This window comes from Budorcas taxicolor, chromosome 7 (assembly GCF_023091745.1).
Source record: "Budorcas taxicolor isolate Tak-1 chromosome 7, Takin1.1, whole genome shotgun sequence".
Taxonomy (NCBI): domain Eukaryota; kingdom Metazoa; phylum Chordata; class Mammalia; order Artiodactyla; family Bovidae; genus Budorcas; species Budorcas taxicolor.
Window position 1 is genome coordinate 80,108,714 of NC_068916.1, and position 19,941 is coordinate 80,128,654.

At 39.1% G+C, this 19,941-nt stretch overlaps 1 protein-coding gene across 1 annotated transcript; it reads right to left on the reverse strand.

Moving 5' to 3' along the window:
• Nucleotides 1-6,186: 6,186 nt before the first annotated feature.
• DHFR (dihydrofolate reductase) lies at nucleotides 6,187-19,834 on the reverse strand. Its single transcript, XM_052644199.1, has 6 exons — nucleotides 19,749-19,834; nucleotides 19,331-19,380; nucleotides 16,714-16,819; nucleotides 12,355-12,481; nucleotides 9,971-10,086; nucleotides 6,187-6,265 (listed from the first exon to the last, which is right to left on the reverse strand). The coding sequence occupies exons 1-6, from the start codon at nucleotides 19,832-19,834 to the stop codon at nucleotides 6,187-6,189; spliced, it is 564 nt and encodes a 187-aa protein (XP_052500159.1).
• Nucleotides 19,835-19,941: the final 107 nt, after the last annotated feature.

The window sequence follows — 19,941 nt, forward strand, 5'->3', positions numbered from 1 at the left end:
GTACTTGGTAATTTAATTAAACATGAATCCAGGTGTTGTTGTAAAGGTATTTTGTAGATACAGTTAACACCCACAATCAGTAGGCCTTAAGTAAACGAAACAACCCCTAACAACATGGGTGGGTCAAATGTGATCAGTTGAAGATCTTAGTAGCAAAAGCAGGTTTCTCTTTTTCCTGCCTGATAATTTTAAAAAATTGAAATGTAGTTGATTTACAATGTTTTTTCAGGTATACAGCAAAGTGACTCAGTTACATATATACACACACACATACACATACATATAGAGATGCGGGTTTCATCCCTGGGTTGAGAAGATCCCCTGGAGGAAGAAATGGCAGCCTGCTCACATATTCTTTTTTTTTGTAAATTATTTTTTATTGAAGGATAATTGCTTTGAGAATTTTGCTGTTTTCTGTCAAACCTCAACATGAATCAGCCATAGGTATACATGTGTCCCCTCCCATCTAGGTTGATACAGAGCCCCTGTTTTGAGTTTCCTGAGCCATACAGCAAATTCCCATTGGCTACTTTACATATGGTGCTCCTGTATTCTTGCCTGAAAATTTCATGAACCAAGGAGCCTGGTGGGCTACAGTCCATGGGGTTGCAAAGAGTTGGACATGACTGAGCAACTAAGCACAGTGGAGCATATGTATATATACCTACACATACACACACACACACACACATAGGTTATTACAAGTTACTGAATACAATTTCATGTGCTGTACAGTAAGTCCTTGATGCTTACCTATTTTATGTACAGTAGTGTGTATCTGTTAACCCTACTTTATCCCCCCTGCTCCTTTCCCCTTTGGAAACCATGTTTTTTTCCTATGTCTGTGAGTTTGTTTCTGTTTTTGTAAATAAGTTCATATATATTTTTAAGATTCCACAAGTTGCTATCATATGATATTTGTCTGTCTGTCTGACTTCACTTAGTATGATAATCTCTAGGCTCCTTCCTGTTGCTGCAGATGGCATTCTCTCATTCTTTTTTATGGCTGGTGTTGCATTGTATATATGTACCACATCTTTATCCGTTCATCTGTCAGTGGACACTTAGGTTGCTCCTACGTCTTGACTATTATACAAAGTGCTGCCATGAACAACAAAAGCAGCTTTTTTAGAGAAGAAATTTTGCCTCAAGACTGCAGTGTCGACTGCTGGTTGAATTTCAGCCTGCTGGCCTTCTCTGCAGACTTCAGACTTGTTAGCCTTCACAATTAACTGAGTCAATAACTTAAATCTCCTTATATATATACATACACACATACATACACATACATACATGTATATATGTATGCTAAGTCGTTTCAGTAGTGTCCGACTCTGTGCAACCCTATGGACGACAGCCTGCCAGGCTCCTCTGTCCATAGGATTCTCCAGGCAAGAATACTGGAGTGGGTTGCCATGCCCTCCTCCAGGGGATCTCCCCGACCCAGAGATTGAACCCATGTCTCTTACAGCTCCTGCGATGGCAGGCAAGTTCTTTACCACTAGTGCCACCTGGAATTGACATATATATTTCTGATTCTATGGAAAATCCAGAGCAATTCAATCACATTGTGTACTTGAGTACTAGCAGTAGTTTTTAAGATGGAAATTCAGAACCATTCAATCTGGATGGACCTTCTTCCTGCTCCTCTGAGTTTGTACTAAGTGAATTGACAGCACTCTTAACTTCAATTCAAATGTGACAAAATGCCGTCTAGGGAAGTGAGACAGATGTTTAGGTTGTCAGGCTGCCTGGAGATACACACAGAACTCAAGTGGGTAAGAGCCAGCAGAGAGCACTCACCAAATGAGACCCATAGGCTTTCCACTCATGACTTGAAACAAAGACCTACAAAGGAGTAAGCTTTGAGGATAGAATGTGAAGAAATCTATGCTGTTAAGAGCCTGTTGGGGAAGGACAGGTTTCCTAATCAGATGGAAAAGTCAAACAAGAATATAACCCACAATAGAACACTTTTTACTAAATAGAATGACACAGGCAATGAGAATACAGGTAATATGCAACTAAAATCCAAGCCCAACATGTAATGTTAAACAAAGGCTCTAAATGACAAAATTACCCCCATGTGCAAAGAATGGTATTACTCTTTCCATTCTTTACAAGAGTCATCTAGTCTTTGCCCGTGAATGAGTCAGTTTCCTAAAATACAGAGTTCTTTCCTAAGAAGACCTGCACTCTGCTTACATTTCTCACGACCACTAAAGAACAATTAGCATTAACTCTTTCCAGTCTTCTAGTTTCAAAAAACTCAACGGCCCATACTAGAAGTGATAGGGATAAAGTGACCAAGTAGGTGAATAAACAGTTAATCCCACTTGGGGATTTTAAGTAAAAAAAAAAAAGGGAGACCCTTGTAAGTTAATGATTACTCAAGAAAGCAGGTGTTCTTAACCACAAAACCAAGCAGGCTTGCTTGGTAACAGAACCATGCAACAGAAGCACGGGACATGCCCCCAAACAACAAAACAATGGTGGCTTGAGACCCACATCCTGCCATTGAGTTCAATAAGTTAATGATCCCTTGGATATGCTCTCTGCACACATAAAAAACAATAACTTGCGGACCTAGCTTGACCACACAGGAACAAGAAAACCCCCCTGCCCAACCTGGAGGAGGAGCTGATGATGGAAGCGTGTCTGCTCAAGAAAGACAAAGTTCTTCTCCATCTCCTCACTTTTCCTTTGATTATAAAACTATAGCCCAGGAAGTTCTCTGTGCATGGCACTGCCTCACCCATCCTCTTGTAAGCCTCACAAGCATCCTATTCTTCTCTTTTCCTCTCGCTGAATTCTTTCTGCACTGAGACATAAAGGACTGTGGTACCAGAGCTTTTTGGAGCCCTCTGAAACAACACAAAATGATTTTCGAAGCAAGATGCATCTCCAAACTATTTAAAGATTCAAAAACAGAAAATTGGAGGCGTAAGTCAAGTTATAATCCTGATCTTTCTGTCCCTGTCTGGCTAACTGCTCACCCAATCTGTGTTGTTTTTTTGTCCTCCAGTTAGACTACATTTCCCAGGGTTCTTGCAGTTGGATGTGGTTATATGACAAAGTTTTGGTCAGTGGAATGTGGAAGAAAGTCACGTGTAACCAGTTCCTGGACTGCCCGCACGGCCAGACCTCCCACAAGTGATCCTCCATGCTTTTTCCTTTTTGGCAACAATCCTGGAAATGCCTAGTAGAAGACAGACACCACAAGGTGGAATGAACCTGGCTCCCTTTATCACCACCTGGAGAGCTACCAGCTGACTGGAAACACCTGTGTTGGACTTCATCTGAGCAATAAACTTCCATGTGTTAAGTCATTGTGATTAGGGTTTTATCTGCTAAGGCAGTGAATTCTCAACATGGTGAGTGAACAGCATTACTTTCACTTTTAATGTTACCGGAGGGGAAGGGCACATGTTTGCTTTAATCTACTGATTGGGAATGTCATTTATAGCAATGTGGTTAATATAATTAAATGCCAAATCAGCCCCAAAGGTGGATGCCACATAGAATTTAAAATTGAATATATGATAGAAGTGACTCAGCACAGATCAGTTAAAAATAATTTCTCAGAATTTTAACAGCATGGTTCTATTATTTCAGTTTTTCTTTCATTTTCCTTTTTCCTTCCTTATAGGTATTTCAAATTCAGTAGGTCCACAGCCAAAATCCAGTGCCACCAGAAAATCCTGTTACCTCCAACTTTAAAATCTATCCTGAATCAAATTTTTTACTGCACCCAATTCTCCAGTCTGAATTACCATCATTCCTCTCCTGAACGTATAATTAATTGGTCTTCATGCTTCTATGTATTTTAAAATTGTAAAATACTTTAAACTATCTGTGCCTTTATACTCTTTACTATATAAATTAGTATGAAATTGTACATAATCATAAATATGGAATTGTTTTCAGTGTTTACATTTGCTGGTCCTGAGCATGTCATACTTTGGCCACCTGATGTGAAGAACTGACTCACTGGAAAAGACTCTGATGCTGGTAAAGATTGAGGGCAGGAGAAGGGGACAACAGAGGATGAGATAATTGGATGGCATCACTGACGCAATGGACATGAGTTTAAGTCCGGGAGTTGGTGATGGACAGGGAAGCCTGGCGTGCTACAGTCCATGGGGTCACAGTCGGACACCAATGAGTGACTGAACTGAACTGAGCATGTCAGCAGCCTTATTGCAAATACCTGGGACTCTGTCTAGTAGTTAGTTGGAGTAGCCCCATCAATGAGTGATGAATAAATGGATAAATACTCCAGCTTTCCTCCCCTCCATTTCCCAGATATTTCAGCAGTATTGAGTTTGTAACCCAGTGGGAACCTGCTCGTTGACCTTGAACTGGCCTTTTTACCTTCCTGGTTTTACTTTTCCACATACCAACTGATGCTTTCTGATATCATCTATCAAATAAATTGGTATTAGTGAGAATGCCACATCTGATGTGTGTGGATGGTACCCTGCTGTAGCTTTAATTTGCATTTCTCCAGTTGGGCAGGGACATCTTTATATATATTTTTGGTCATTTGAGTTTCCTCTTCTCTAATCGGCTTCCTTCTTTTTCGTGTCAGTATCTAAGATCTATAAATTCTGGATTCTAATAGTTTTCTGGTTATGTTCCTTGCAGAGAGCACCACTGTTTTCTTGTGGTTTGTAAGTCTTCCTCAGTATTGGTTCCTATTTTTCTGTGTGATCTGTCTTTTCCCTCTAGGAAGATTTTAGGACATTTCTTTTTACTTCTGATGGCCTGTATCCTAATTTTACTGCTAAACATAAAGGGCTCTATTTATTGTCATTTTTAAAATAAAAATGAGCACATAACACTTCAAAAAGTCTAATCACAACAGACATACCTAATGCAGAAAATAACACTCCAAACTGGTACTATCAATAGTTTGCGGCATGCTTTTTCCCACACATTAACATTTATTAAACATTTTGAGTTGATACATAAGTTGCTTCTTAGCAGTTTTTGGCATTTTTCAGTCAATCCTTTTTTTTTTTACTGCTGCAGATGTTACATTTTATAGACATTAAGTAGTTCTTATTAATCAACATTTGGGTTCTTTCCAAGTTTAAAACAAAATTTTGCAACAAATATTCTTGGACCCATCTCTTTGTTCAGGAATAATTTTTAGAAGTGGAAGTTCTGGGTCCAAACCCAGAATATTTTGAATTTTAATTAATACTGCTAACTTACACACTAAAAAGGTTGTACCAATTTATAGGCAGAAAATGCTATATTTTTATATTAGTAATCTAAATCTTTGCTAATAAGATGGGTAAAACATGGTTTAGTTTTCATTTTTTAATTCTGTGATGTTTAGTTTCTAACTTACTAATTTTGGTTTCTAGCAATATTCACTCTCAATTTATTACCTTTTAAAATTTAAGCCATTTTGCATGATTTTAGGTTATCCTTTTTTGTAAAGAGCAGCCACTTCTTGTTCTATCATTGTAACATCCTGTGAAATCTCACTGAAGGTCGGAAACAAAGCTTTTAAAGGTCTCAGACGTTCTCTTAACTCAAAAGGTAGTCTTGTGCCTGTTCATCACTATCCTTGTGGAATTGTCTGAGTGAACAAAATTTTTTTCAGTAGTGTGATCTATATGGAGTAATTCTTAGTCCCTCTTTTGATCTAATTTGATAACTGAATACTAGTTTTTCTGTTTATTGTCCATTTCTGACCTCTGAACTTACCCCCTAGCTCTATAGGCTCTGGTTTCAATTCTTGCCACCAGGGGACTCTCCCACTTTGGACTGTCTTGATAGCTATATTCTACCCTAGGTGGTGCTGGTAACCTATTCCTGGCCCTTAATGGGAATTCAGACAGTTATAGCAAGAAATGTTTTACAAATGGTATCTGATATAGTCTAGTTAAGATTAATGGGGAATATACAAGTAGGTAAAAAACAGATAAGTCATGAGAACCTACTGTACAGCACACGGAACTCTACTCAGTGCTCTGTGGTGATCTAAGGTAAGGAAATCCAGAAACAGGGGATATATGTGTATGGATAGCTTATTCACTTTGTTCTACAGCAGAAACTAACACAACATTGTAAAGCAAGTATACTCCAATAATAATTAATAAAAAAAGATTAATAGGGAATAAAAGTACATTGCTTAGAAAGGCTTGAAATAGATCAGAAAACATTTTCACGTTAATTGTTCTTTTCATATACTTCAAATTTGTACTTAATGCCTTTTTCCTCCTGGACATCCAAAGGAACACCTGGATATCTGTAAAAGAAAAAGATGTATAATGAAATATTATGCAAATACATCACACATGCAAATAGTAAGAAAACTTCAAACTCTATAGAACGTTAGAAAATGAAATGTGTAATTCTTCCTTTCCTTCTTACTCCTAATTCTTCACCCCCAAACTAACCACTGTTAGCAGTTTGTCTTTATCTTTCCACTCTATTATCCAGCTAATATGAAATTTCTTAAGGATGTTTTGTAAGTCTTAAACTTGGTATCAAATTTCTTGTGTGAGCAAAGGGAAAATAAAATTCAACCTTTAGCTGTGAGAGTGGAACTGAAGTTATATGTGATATATGGATATTCTTGATTTCTGTTTAATTAGTAGACACGGCACTGCTCTACTTCCCCACTGTGTGGCTTACTGCAAATCCTTTACTAGAATCACTGTTTATTTTTTCTGTGCCCTAACACTCACTTAGGTTGGTGTTCCCACCAGCTTCTAAGTCAAAACTCAGGCCCTCCTTTGGGTATATACTTAGAAGTGGGATTGCTGGATCATATGGTAGTTCTACGTTTAGTATTTTGAGGAGCCATCATACTGTTTTTCATAGTGGCTGCACCATTTTACATTTCTATCAGTAGTGTGCAAGAGTCCTAATTTCTGCACATCCTTGCCAACACTAACTCTCATTTTTCTGGTAAGTAACTTAGTAAGTGAAGTCTGGTAAGGCTGTTGAGGAGATAATTGCATTTCCATATTCACTACAACCAAGATATGGAAACTATAGCAACAAATGAATATATAAAGAAAATATGTATACATAAAATAGACTATCATTCAGCTTTCAAAAGAGAAGGCCATCCTGCCATCTGTAACAACATGGATGAACTTGGAGGACATTATGCTAAGTGGAATAAGTCAGTCACGGAAGGACAGTATTGCATGATTCTTCTTAAATGAAAAATCTACAATGGTCAAATTCATGGAAGCAAGAGTACAAGGGTGGTTCACAGGGGTTGGGGGAAGGAAAACAGGGAGTAGCTGTTCAAAGGGTATATACAATTTTAGTAGGATAAGTAAGTCCTGGAGATGTTCTGTGTGACACTGTGCCTATAGTTTACAATCCTGTATTGTACTGATGAGGGTTAAGAAGGAGAGTGAAAAAGCCAGCTAAAAACTCAATATTAAAAAAACTAAGATCATGGCATCTGGTCCTATTACATCATGGAAAATAGAAGGGGAAAAGGTGGAAGCTGTAATAGATTTCCTCTTTCTGGGCTCTAAAATCACTGTGGATGGTGACTGCAACCATGAAATTAAAGATGACTGCTTCTTGGCAAGAAAGCCATGACAAACCTAGACAGTGTGTTAAAAAGCAAAGACATCACTTTGCCAACAAAGGTCCGTATAGTCAAGGCTATGGTCTCTCCAGTAGACACGAATGGTTGTGAGAACTGGATCATAAAGAAGGCAGAGTGCTGAAGAATTGAGGCTTTCCAACTGTGGTGCTGGAGAAGACTATAGTCCTTTGGAGAGCAAGGAGATCAAACCAGTCACAACATGGATGACCTTACAAATGGAATACTAAGTTAGAGACTTCACTTTATATGATTTTGTTAATATGAAATATCCAGAATAGGCATATCTATAGAGATAGAAAATAGATTAGTGTTCCCTAGAGCCAAGATGGGAGGGGAATAAAGAGCAGCTGCTAATGTGCACAGGGATTTTTTGGGGTGGTGGTGAAAATGTTCTGAACTTGAGATTGTGGTGATAGCCACAAAACTCTGAATATACTAAAAACCACTGAAGTTTATATTTCGAATGGATGAATGTTGAGATGTGTGAATCATTTCTCAGTAAAGATGTTCATAGTTTTTTTTTCTAAGAGTCAAAAAGCCAGCCCTGTATTTAAATTATAAAGGATTCTAAAGGGTCACAGCTTTGTAAGATGTCTGATTCAGAGCAACAGGGTTTAGAAAGGTATTTTAAAGGTATTTAATATGAAGCTGATTCACACAGTAATTTATTCTTTGTGTTAGTAGCAAAAAAAGAAACTTAAAAAAGAGGGACAGCAGAGATCAGTATCTACAGAAGGTGAGAGTCAGCAATCTAAGCAGTACAAAAGAAAATAAGCTGGGAAAAAGAAACACAGTTTTTAAAAACTGTATATACGGTGGTGGTTTAGTCATAAGTTGTGTCCAACTCTTTGCGACTCTCTGAACTGTAGCCTGCCAGGCTCCTCTACCCCGGGATTTCCCAGGCAAGAATACTGGAGTGGGTAGGCCTATCCCTTCTCCAGCAGATTTTCCCAACCCAGGAATTACACTGTGTCTCCTGCACTGCAGGCAGATTCTTCACCAGCTGAGTTACCAGGGAAGCCCCAGCTCTAGAAAGTAATATACTTTACTCTAAAGCTTTATTGTAAATATACATAATATATTTCACCCTGCAAAAGTATGACTTAATTGAGACTGGCCCTCATCATCCATTTATACAGACTCTGCTCTGAATGTTGCTTTTAGGAGGAATTTCCAAAATCAAACTTGCACTCAAAGAAAAACTGTTTTCAACTGAGAATGTCTGAAAGAATGTGTTAAGAGCTAGTCTAAAAGTGTTGGTATAATTAATCTTCTACTCTCCATAGCCTACAGCTGAAAAGTGCTTTTAAACTAAAATGTTTAAAATGTTTAAATGTTTAAAACAATCAGTTTCATGCTAAAAGCACAAGTACAGAGTAAATCAAATGTAACCTCCTCTTCCACCTCCACCACTGCTAACTAAGTTCCTTCATCTTTCACCTGGACTGCTGTAACCGGCCTCCCTCCTTCACTCCTGTCCCTCCAGCCCACTTCCCGTAACAGAACAGTTAAAGTGAAAGTTGCTCAGTGTCTGACTCTGCGACCCCGTGGACTATACAGTCCATGGATTTCTGCAGGCCAGAATACTAGAGTGAGTACCATTCCCTTCTCCAGGGGATCTTCCCAACCCAGGGATCAAACCCAGGTCTCCCACATTGCAGGCGGATTCTTTACCAGCTGAGCCACAAGAGAAGCCCAAGAATAGTGGAGTGGGTAGCCTACCCCTTCTCCAGAAGAACAGTATCACTCTCTATTCAGAACCCTCTAGCCTCACCCTTCGTCTGATCCCTTTTGAGCCCCCCCTCACTCAATGCCCACAGTGGCTTTCAGGTTCAGGGAACATGCCAGGCTTGTTTCTGCCCTCAGGTCTCTTGCACTAGCCACTTACGGTTTCTGGAATGCTCTTCTCAGGTCTTTGTGTAGCTGGCTTCTTGCTGTTTAGCTCTCAGTGTAGGCATCACCGTTTAGAAAGGACTTCTCAGACTATACAGCATCTACCACACTGCAGTGCTTCAATTCACCACACAGCAACTCTTTGGATGCTTACCTGTTATTCACCCCCCTCCTCCTGTTATGAAAAATGTGATAGTACATCACCTGTCTAGGTAAGCACTGTATCCCCTAAGGCAATGGTCTGATCCTGAATAAGCAGAGATCTCACAGAACCAACTAAGGCCGACTCTCTAGATTTCAGCAAAATCATTAAAACCTGAACCTTCCCAAGTGTGTTAAAGCAGATACCCAGAATTCCTATAGCATAATGTCTATAAAACACATTACTACCTTGAATTCTATCTGAAGACACATTGTCTTTTTTATAGTTCTTAAGCAGGAAAGCCAAAGGTGCTTCAGACTAATTGATAACATTTTACTTACTCTGGAAGAAGTTTATATTTTTCAAAATCAATTTCTGGGAAAAACACATCACTTTCAAATTCTTGCATGATCCTTGTCACAAATAGTCTAAGATGTCCTGGCTTGTTCATGGCTTCCTTTGAAATAGAACAAAAGGCATTAATTTCCTTATTTATCTGTGTCTAAAGCTATAGAAACTCTAATATTTTTAATTACTTCCAAAGTATGCTATAATTATCCTATTCTTCACTTTGGGTCCCTGCTAAGTATGGGTCTCATACTTCACTTTGGGTCTCGGCTAAGTATGACTTAGCTGAGAATGGCCCTAATCATTTATCAATAATTACAAGGGTGAATCAAATATACTCTGGGCTCTAGTTTGCTTGCATAAACTCTTTGCATCTAAGCATTCAATCTGTCTTTTATCTTTGGTTGTTGTTTAAGAATTAAAACCCCCAGACTATCTACTTTCCCTCCATGGAAAAAACTTACATATATATATATGTATATATGGATAAGATAGCAATTTCATGAAACTTTGACTAATGAAAATCCCAAGGGGATACTTAGCACCTTTACATAAAATTTAATAATGTTTCAATTTCTCAGCAGATAGTCACAATGCTAGTAGGTAACGCATTCTGTCTGCTGTTGCCAATGATTGCATTTGGTCTTATAGAGACAGTGCCACTGCCTATAACACTGTTGTTAGTTTCTACAGAAAAAACTTCCCTGGAACAAATATCTTAAAATTCGAATACAAAGTCAGGAGTCAGTCCCAACTGCAGCTCTAGGAAAGCAATAACTCTTGATTTTGAAATAGCTTACAGAGGTAAAAACAAAACAAAACAAACCCACAAAACCATATACATATAAATTCAAGTGTTTGTAATCCTTAAGATTCCACCTAAAGGTCATAGAACAAATTTTACTTTTTATTTTCAATACTATGGCTTCCATTAAATCAGTTTTTCTCTTGCCCCAACCAAATCAATTCAACTGTACCAAAAATTAGAAAAATTGAAGGGACTAATCACAGTAGCATTTGAAGATCTATATCAAAGTTAATGATATTTGTACAAGTATATGTATGACTGAGTCCCTTCACTGTTTACCTGAAACTGCCACAACATTGTTAATTGGCTATACCCAATACAAAATAAAAAGCTCAAAGTTTGGGAAAAAAGTAATAGTTAATGATATTTGGTCCACTGTTTCTGTACAGAGTCAGATGGTAAATATTTTAGGCTTTGTGGGCCATACAGTTTCTTACCTTTGTAGCAAAAGCAGTCATAAACATCAATAAACCAATAGGCATGGCCATGTTCTAATGAAACTCTGTTTACAAAAACAGGCTGGTAGATCTGAATGTTCTACAAGTCATTGTGATGTGAAGTAATCCCTAGTGAATTATCACCTAGGGATTCTACTTCTTTATTTATATGCATTTAGATATATCAAATTATATAAATGTATTTAAGTACTTATATCGTTTAGAATACATTTTCAAGTGACTGCAGTATTGAATCATTCAAAATATGATAGACACTGAAGAAAAGAAAGGATTTATTTTCTTAAAAAATTCATATTTGGCCAAAAAGACCAAAGAAAAATGTCCATTTTCCCCCTATTACAAATGGAGGAAATAAAGGTTGTAGAAAGAGGAACACAAAAAACAAGAATTTTTATAATCCCAACTGGGATCTTGGTATACCTCTTCTTTCTAAAATAATTTCAGTGTTCGTATATTACCACAAGCCACCAAAGGATAGGGGCTGACTTTTTTTTCTCCCCATAAATGTTCATCTTTCATCAATGTTATAGAATTCTATTCATTAACCTCAGCATTTTCTAAAGCTGGAGGTCTTCTGGTATCAAGCAAAAGGAATTATTTTCTATTTTACATACTGTCTTCCTTTATGATATGAAATCATATAACACTTTCTCCCTATCATTTTAAATGAAAACTGTTGAGGGAGTCTTCTGTTTTTAATTAGCTAATATCCATCTAGTCACTATATATCAATGGACAGCCACAGCCTTTTTTCAGTAAGTAACATATTTATCCTGAAAAACAGATGATAACTCAGTGTCTGCCAGGCACATACGGAACAGTAAACAATGCACACAAATACAGTTCTCAGGCAGGGTTTAGAATGTTTTTAAAATAGGAAACATCAACTATTTTGAATTGAAAATAAATTGGTATAGACCTAAAAACTTATTTTAAAAATTTCATTTAGTTTGTGTGATAGTGTCAAAAAAATGAGTAATTGAAACTGATAGTATGTCTAATTTATAGAAATAACACGCTTTGCTCATGGCTTATTTTTTCTAAGTTCAGATGGCAGGGAAGCTGAAAGAGGGTAGACTATTTCTTTATATTCACAGATAATTTTACTTACCTTATAAACAGAACTGCCTCCCACTATCCAAACCATGTCTACTTTATTTGTTAATTCTGGATCTTCAATAAGTTCTAAGGCATCATCCAGACTTTTGGCAAGAAAATGAGCTCCCTTTGGAGGTTCCCTGAGATTAACAGAAAGAATTACACATGATATCTACAAACACCATTCATATTAGTAAAATAATCTGACTAGGAAGCAGTAATTATAAAGTAAAAATCATCATAAACATAAAATCTTTCAATAAAAAGCATTTAGCATCAGTATGGCCCATGGCCAATAATTCAACCCTTATTTGTTTATGTACAGTCCACAATGAATCAAAACCAAAACCACCTGTGATATCGCATGATATGTGTGGTAGAAAGATAAGAACAGTGGTTGTTTCTGGAGGGAAGGGGTAAAAATTCACCAGTAAGGGACTTGAGGCAGCTTTCTGGGAGTGACAGTAACATTCTCTATCTTTGATATGGGGTTATACAGGTGCATGTTGTTGCTGAGTTGCTAAGTCATGTCCGACTTTTTGCGACCTCATGGATTGCAGCACACCACGCTTCCCTGTCCTCCACCATCTCCCGGAGTTTGCTCAAACTCATGTCCATTGAGTCGGTAATGCTATCCAACCATCTTATCCTCTGCTGCCCTCTTCTTTTACCTTCAGTCTTTCCCAGCATCAGAGGCATAGGCGCATACATTTGTTAAAATGTAGGAAATGTACACATAAGACAAAAATGTACATTTTGTTGTACATAGTATTTATTTCAAAAGAAAAACAGTAAAATAATATTAAACTCTAGTTTTCCAAGTTTATTTATGTTGTAGCAGGTATCAGTAATTCATTCCTTTTATTGTGGAATAATATTCCATAGCATGGATATAGCACATTTTGCTGATCCATTCATCAGTTGATGGACATTTGGGATGTTTCCATTTTTTGGCTGCTATGAATAATATTAAACTCTAGTTTTCCAAGTTTATTTATGTTGTAGCAGGTATCAGTAATTCATTCCTTTTATTGTGGAATAATATTCCATAGCATGGATATAGCACATTTTGCTGATCCATTCATCAGTTGATGGACATTTGGGATGTTTCCATTTTTTGGCTGCTATGAATGATGCTGCTTTGAATATCTGTGTACAGGTTCTTATGTAATTATGTTTTCGTTTCTCTTGGGTATGTATAGCAAGGGGTGGGATTGCTGGGGCATATGATGATTCTATGCTTAATGTTTTGAGAAAATACCTGTTTTCCAAATGTGGCTGCATAATATTTCTTTTAAAGCCACAACTGGATTGTCTAGAAAGCTTTGCAAAGGCATTTTTTTCCTATACCTCATTAGGGAAACACTTACCCAAAATGACTAATATCTGGCAGCAAATTTTGGGGCTACTTTGAGGATTCAGTTTCTTTTTACACTGGCGGGGGCGGGGGGCTGGTAAGAAACTGAATCTATCTAAAAGCTTACGTGAATTAGAGATTTACCTGTGTGAATCTCCCCACTTTTATTTAGGACCTAGCAGTGCCTGGCACACAGCAGGTGCTCAGGATATATGTGGAACTGACCACAAGTAGGGAAGCAGAAGGAAGGACAAAAAATAACTCTAAAATTTTTCCCTAACTGGTATCCTTATTTCCTTGGTGTGCTTGGTAATAAAGATTTTAAATTTTCTTTCTGCCTTATTAAAAAAAAAGTGAAAATACACCAATGAATGTTATATATAAATGCATAAGAAAAAACCAAATCCAATTACATACACCACAGGGGGGTCATAAGGAAGAAATTGGAGATATGCTTCCCCAACTGAAAATCTCCCGCACTGAGATTTCTTTATGTTCGTTTTAGCTCAAGCTGGCCATAGATAAACTTAAGTAGTATTCAAGAATATGTTATTAAAGAGTCTCTGGGAATGGCAATACAATCAGTGAATCTCAATTCTACCAAGTAAAGAGATAATCAGAATATCCTTGCAACCAGGAGAGACCAGCATGAATACTGGGGCAGATGGCAAGATGTATTCCCCTACCCAAAGGCGATCAGTGCAAATATTCTGGTACACTTTCTTTCATGTTTTTAACCTACACCATTCTGGGAGGGATTTGGGAGACAATCTATACAAGCCTGAGTCCCCTTAGGCTATAGTTATGCAGTGTTTTTTTCCTTCCCACGGTCTTTGATATATTCACTTGGCTAGGCTACAGTACTCAATTATTTAGCCAGCAATCTAGGTGTTGTTGTGAAGGTATTTTGTAGGTGTGATTAAAGCTGGTAATTAGATGACTTTAATCTGGGCCTAGATCTGATAGATAGAGTGCCTGATGAACTATGGAATGAGGTTTGTGACATTGTACAGGAGACAGGGATCAAGACCATCCCCATGGAAAAGAAATGCAAAAAAGCAAAATGGCGGTCGGGGGAGGCCTTACAAATAGTTGTGAAAAGAAGAGAGGTGAAAAGCAAAGGAGAAAAGGAAAGATAGAAGCATCTGAATGCAGAGTTCCAAGAATAGCAAGAAGAGATAATAAAGCCTTCTTCAGTGATCAATGCAAAGAAATAGAGGAAAACAACAGAATGGAAAAGACTAGAGATCTCTTCAAGAAAATTAGAGATACCAAGGGAACATTTCATGCAAAGATGGGCTCGATAGAGGATAGAAATGGTATGGACCTAAAAGAAGCACAAGATATTAAGAAGAGGTGGCAAGAATACACAGAAGAACTGTACAAAAAAGAGCTTCACGAACCAGATAATCATGATGATGTGATCACTAATCTAGAGCCAGACATCTTGGAAAGTGAAGTCAAGTGGGCCTTAGAAAGCATCACTACGAACAAAGCTAGTGGAGGTGATGGAATTCCAGTTGAGCTGTTTCAAATCCTGAAAGATGATGCTGTGAAAGTGCTGCACTCAATATGCCAGCAAATTTGGAAAACTCAGCAGTGGCCACAGGACTGGAAAAGGTCAGTTTTCATTCCAATTCCAAAGAAAGGCAATGCGAAAGAATGCTCAAACTACCGCACAATTGCACTTATCTCACATGCTAGTAAAGTAATGCTCAAAATGCTCCAAGCCAGGCTTTAGCAATACGTGAACCGTGAACTCCCTGACGTTCAAGCTGGTTTTAGAAAAGGCAGAGGAACCAGAGATCAAATTGCCCACATCCGCTGGATCATGGAAAAAGCAAGAGAGTTCCAGAAAAACATCTATTTCTGCTTTATTGACTATGCCAAAGCCTTTGTGTGGATCACAATAAACTGTGGAAAATTCTTCAAGAGATGGGAATACCAGACCACCTGACCTGCCTCTTGAGAAATCTGTATGCAGGTCAAGAAGCAAGTTAGAACTAGACATGGAACAACAGACTGGTTCCAAATAGGAAAAGGAGTACGTCAAGGCTGTATATTGTCACCCTGCTTATTTAACTTCTATGCAGAGTACATCAAGAGAAACGCTGGACTGGAAGAAACACAAGCTGGAATCAAGATTGCTGGAAGAAATATCAATAACCTCAGATATGCAGATGATACCACCCTCATGGCAGAAAGTGAAGAGGAGCTAAAAAGCCTCTTGATGAAAATAAAAGAGGAGAGCGAAAAAGTTGGCTTAAAGCTCAACATTCAGAAAACGAAGATCATGGCATCTGATCCCATCACTTCATGGGAAATAGAGGGGGAAACAGTGGAAACAGTGTCAGACTTTATTTTTTTGGGCTCGAAAATCACTGCAGATGGTGACTGCAGCCATGAAATTAAAAGATGCTTACTCCTTGGAAAAAAAGTTATGCCCAACCTAGATAGCATGTTCAAAAGCAGAGACATTACTTTGCTGACTAAGGTCCATCTAGTCAAGGCTATGGTTTTTCCTGTGGTCATGTATGGATGTGAGAGTTGGACTTTGAAGAAGGCTGAGCGCCAAAAAATTGATGCTTTTGAACTGTGGTGTTGGAGAAGACTCTTGAGAGTCCCTTGGACTGCAAGGAGATCCAACCAGTCCATTCTGAAGGAGATCAACCCTGGGATTTCTTTGGAGGGAATGATGATAAAGCTGAAGCTCCAGTACTTTGGCCACCTCATCGAAGAGTTGACTCATTGGAAAAGACTCTGATGCTGGGAGGGATTGGGGGCAGGAGAAGGGGACGACAGAGGATGAGATGGCTGGATGGCATCACCGACTTGATGGACGTGAGTCTGAGTGAACTCCGGGAGTTGGTGGTGGACAGGGAGGCCTGGCGTGCTGAGATTCATGAGGTCGCAAAGAGTTGGACACAACTGAGTGACTGAATTGAACTGAACTGAAACCTCTACCGTAAGAAATGGAACACGATTTTCTTGCAGTAAATTTGTTACAGTACTTACTTGAGTTCTCTACTGAGAACTATATTAATTCTGTCCTTTAAAGGTCGATTCTTCTCTGGAATGGAGAACCAGGTCTTCCTACCCATAATCACCAAATTCTGTTTACCTTTAAAATCACATGGAAAGAATAAATATATTTTGGGAGCATACATATATATTTTTATATACTTATACATATATGCATAGATATGATGGTCATAGTGACACCTAGTGGATCTGCTTTAAAAATTTAAAACAGCTTTACCAAAATTTATCATGTCATCCATTATCTAAGTCTAGTAACTATTATTCCCTTTGCCTTTAGCCAATTTATAACCAATATATAGCTTTAATCAACTGTAATCATGTATATTATAGTAGTTAAAAGCAAAGATACTAGGATGAAGTGCTAAAATCGAACGTATTCTGTCATCTACTAAGCAAGTCATGTGTATTTCCTGTGCTTTATTTTCCTTACCTATAAAATGGAGATAACAATGGTTCCTTGTAGAGTTGTTATGGGTATTTAAGACTTATTTATTGTTGTGGGCAATTGAGTTCTTAAGGGTATTTAAGTTGTTAGGGGTATTTAAGGGCTTCCCTGGTGGCTCAGATGATAAAGCAGCTGCCTACAATGCAGGAGACCTGGGTTTGATCCCTGGGTCGGGAAGGTCCCCTGGAGAAAGAAATGGCAACCCACTCCAGTACTCTCGCCTGGAAAATCCTATGGACGGAGGAGCCTGGGAGGCTGCAGTCCATGGAGTTGCAAAGAGTCGGACATGACTGAGCTACTGCACTTCACTTCTGGTGGCTCAGCTGGTAAAGAATTCGCATGCAATGTGGGAGACCTGGGTTCGATCCCTGGGTTGGGAAGATCCCCTGGAGAAGGGAATAATACCCACTCTGGTATTCTGGCCTGTAGACAGTCCATGGGGTCGCAAAGAATTGGACATGACTGAGTGACTTTCACATATACACATTATTTATATTTGCATACTTTATAGATTTAAATTACAGTAATTTTTCTTAAATTAGACTTCCCTGGTGGCTCAGATGGTCAATCGCCAGGTGTGGAAGATCCTCTGGAGAAGGAAATGGCAACCCACTCAACTCTCGCCTGGAAAATCTCATGGGAGGAACCTGGTAGGCTACAGTTCATGGGGTTGCAAAGAATCGGACACGACTGAGCGACTTTACTTACTTACTTAATTTTTCTTAAAGATAGCTGCTTTATATTCCAAGCAATGTGCTTAAAACATTATCAATTGTGCCTCTATGCTTCTCTTTCAAGTATACTGCTTCTATAAAAACTTTACATATGTAGCTTCCATTTTTGTTTAATTACTTAGGAGGGAAAACCTTGGGAGCTGCATATCTGGATCAAAGGAACATATACATTTCTGATTCTTGACATGTTCTGAGAGACTATCAAAGGAGTGCATGTGTCTGTTTTCTTGAAGAATCATCATTAGTTTTTTTTCAAAACAAAAACATGAAATTTACAAACTGCAAAAAATTTTATTTTCCTCCAAGAATAAACACCCCCCCCCCCCCCCCCCCGGTAATTCAGAGAACCCTTATACAATATACATTGTATTTTCAAGGACAGAACTTTATGTGTTCAATAAGGAGATTATCAACTATTAATGGAGCTAACAGGTGAGGAATTCTGATGAGGAAAATGGCACAGACCTAACAACTAAGGTAGAAGTGATGAATGAAGGACGTAGGGAGACAGCCAAGACATCCTTGGTACCCTTTCATTCATTCATTCATCCAAGAAATACTATATTTACTGAAAACAAACAAACAGGCAGAGGATGCTCTTATTAGCAGGCCATACTTAAGATTCTTGAGAGCGTTCATGTCAATCCTTTGCCTTAAAGCTCTTGCCATCCTGTCTCGACCAGTGATTCAAGGGCCAAATCCAAGGACCTTTTATCCCTGCCACTACAGTTATGCTGCATCTGCTCCTTTCTGATTTATGGTTGCCCTGTTTACGCTGCTCCTGCTCCTCCAATGAACGAAGATACACTCCTCTTAGGTTTTAAATGGTCCTATCCCTCATGCCCATATTCTTTTCCCTGGTTATCCTCTTCTTGCCAGTGGTTCAATTCACCTCGTTCCCTGGGCCTGAAGTTGTCTCGAATATCCTACAAGCACTTCAAAATCGTCATCATTAGAGCTGCTCACTATTCCCCATGTCACTCAGACTATCAAACTGGAAATGAGAGTTCATCCTTGCCTTACTGCACCACCTTCAACTTTCGGATCTCCAAATCGAGCATCTTGTAACCCTTTTTTGCCCTTTGTCCTATCCACTGCCATTCAGACATCTTACAGCAGCAGCGATTTCAAAAGCCTCTTCCGTTCTCCTTTGCGAGCGCTGACCTCCACAGAAGCCTTTACCTAGCTTCCAATTTTGCCCAATACCTGAATTGTACGCGCCCACATCAAATTTCAAATAAATTTTTTTAAGGAATGTTTAATGAGTCTTGGGAACTGTATACACATTGATGTTAAGACAAAAGGTCCAAGACTAACATGAGAAACTTTTCACTTAAGTAAAATTTGCACTGGTAAGCTTCCTCAGGCAAGACCTTTGGCAAACTTGAAGCACTTGAAAATGCCACATTACCTTCTTCTGAAGAGACTGTAGTCATTCTTTGGAAATACTTGAATTCATTCCTACAAGTTAAGAGAAACACGCAGTTCCTCAGAATGTGATCCCATGGGCTTAAGCTCTAAAGCCCCAGACAAACGGGGCGCTGGTAGCGGGGTGGTGGTGAGGACTTCCAGGGCTGGGATTTTGCTCCCGGGGTAGGAGCCGGGAGTAAAGGTCTAGCCGGGCAGCTGGAGCGGGACGTAAATCAATAACTTGCCGCCAGGCTCCGGACGCAGAATGAAGCCCAAGCCTAGCTCTCGCCAGCTCAGGTCACGAGACCGACCCCTCCTCCTCCCAGCGTCGGGGCGACGCGTCCCAGCTATCCCGATCAAGGGCCGTTGGCGCCAGCTTCCACTCTCGACCCATCCACCACCCCGGGCTCAGCAGATACCTGAGTGGTGGCCAGGGCAGGTTCCCGTTCTTGCCCATGCCCATATTCTGGGACACAGCGACGATGCAGTTTAGCGGACGAACCATGACAGCGGCAGGAAACACTTTCTAGCTAGCCGTGAACCGCGGTCTCCGCACAGCCAGCTTGGCGCGAAATTTTGGCCGCCCCGCCCCTCCAGCCCTATTTGTGTAGG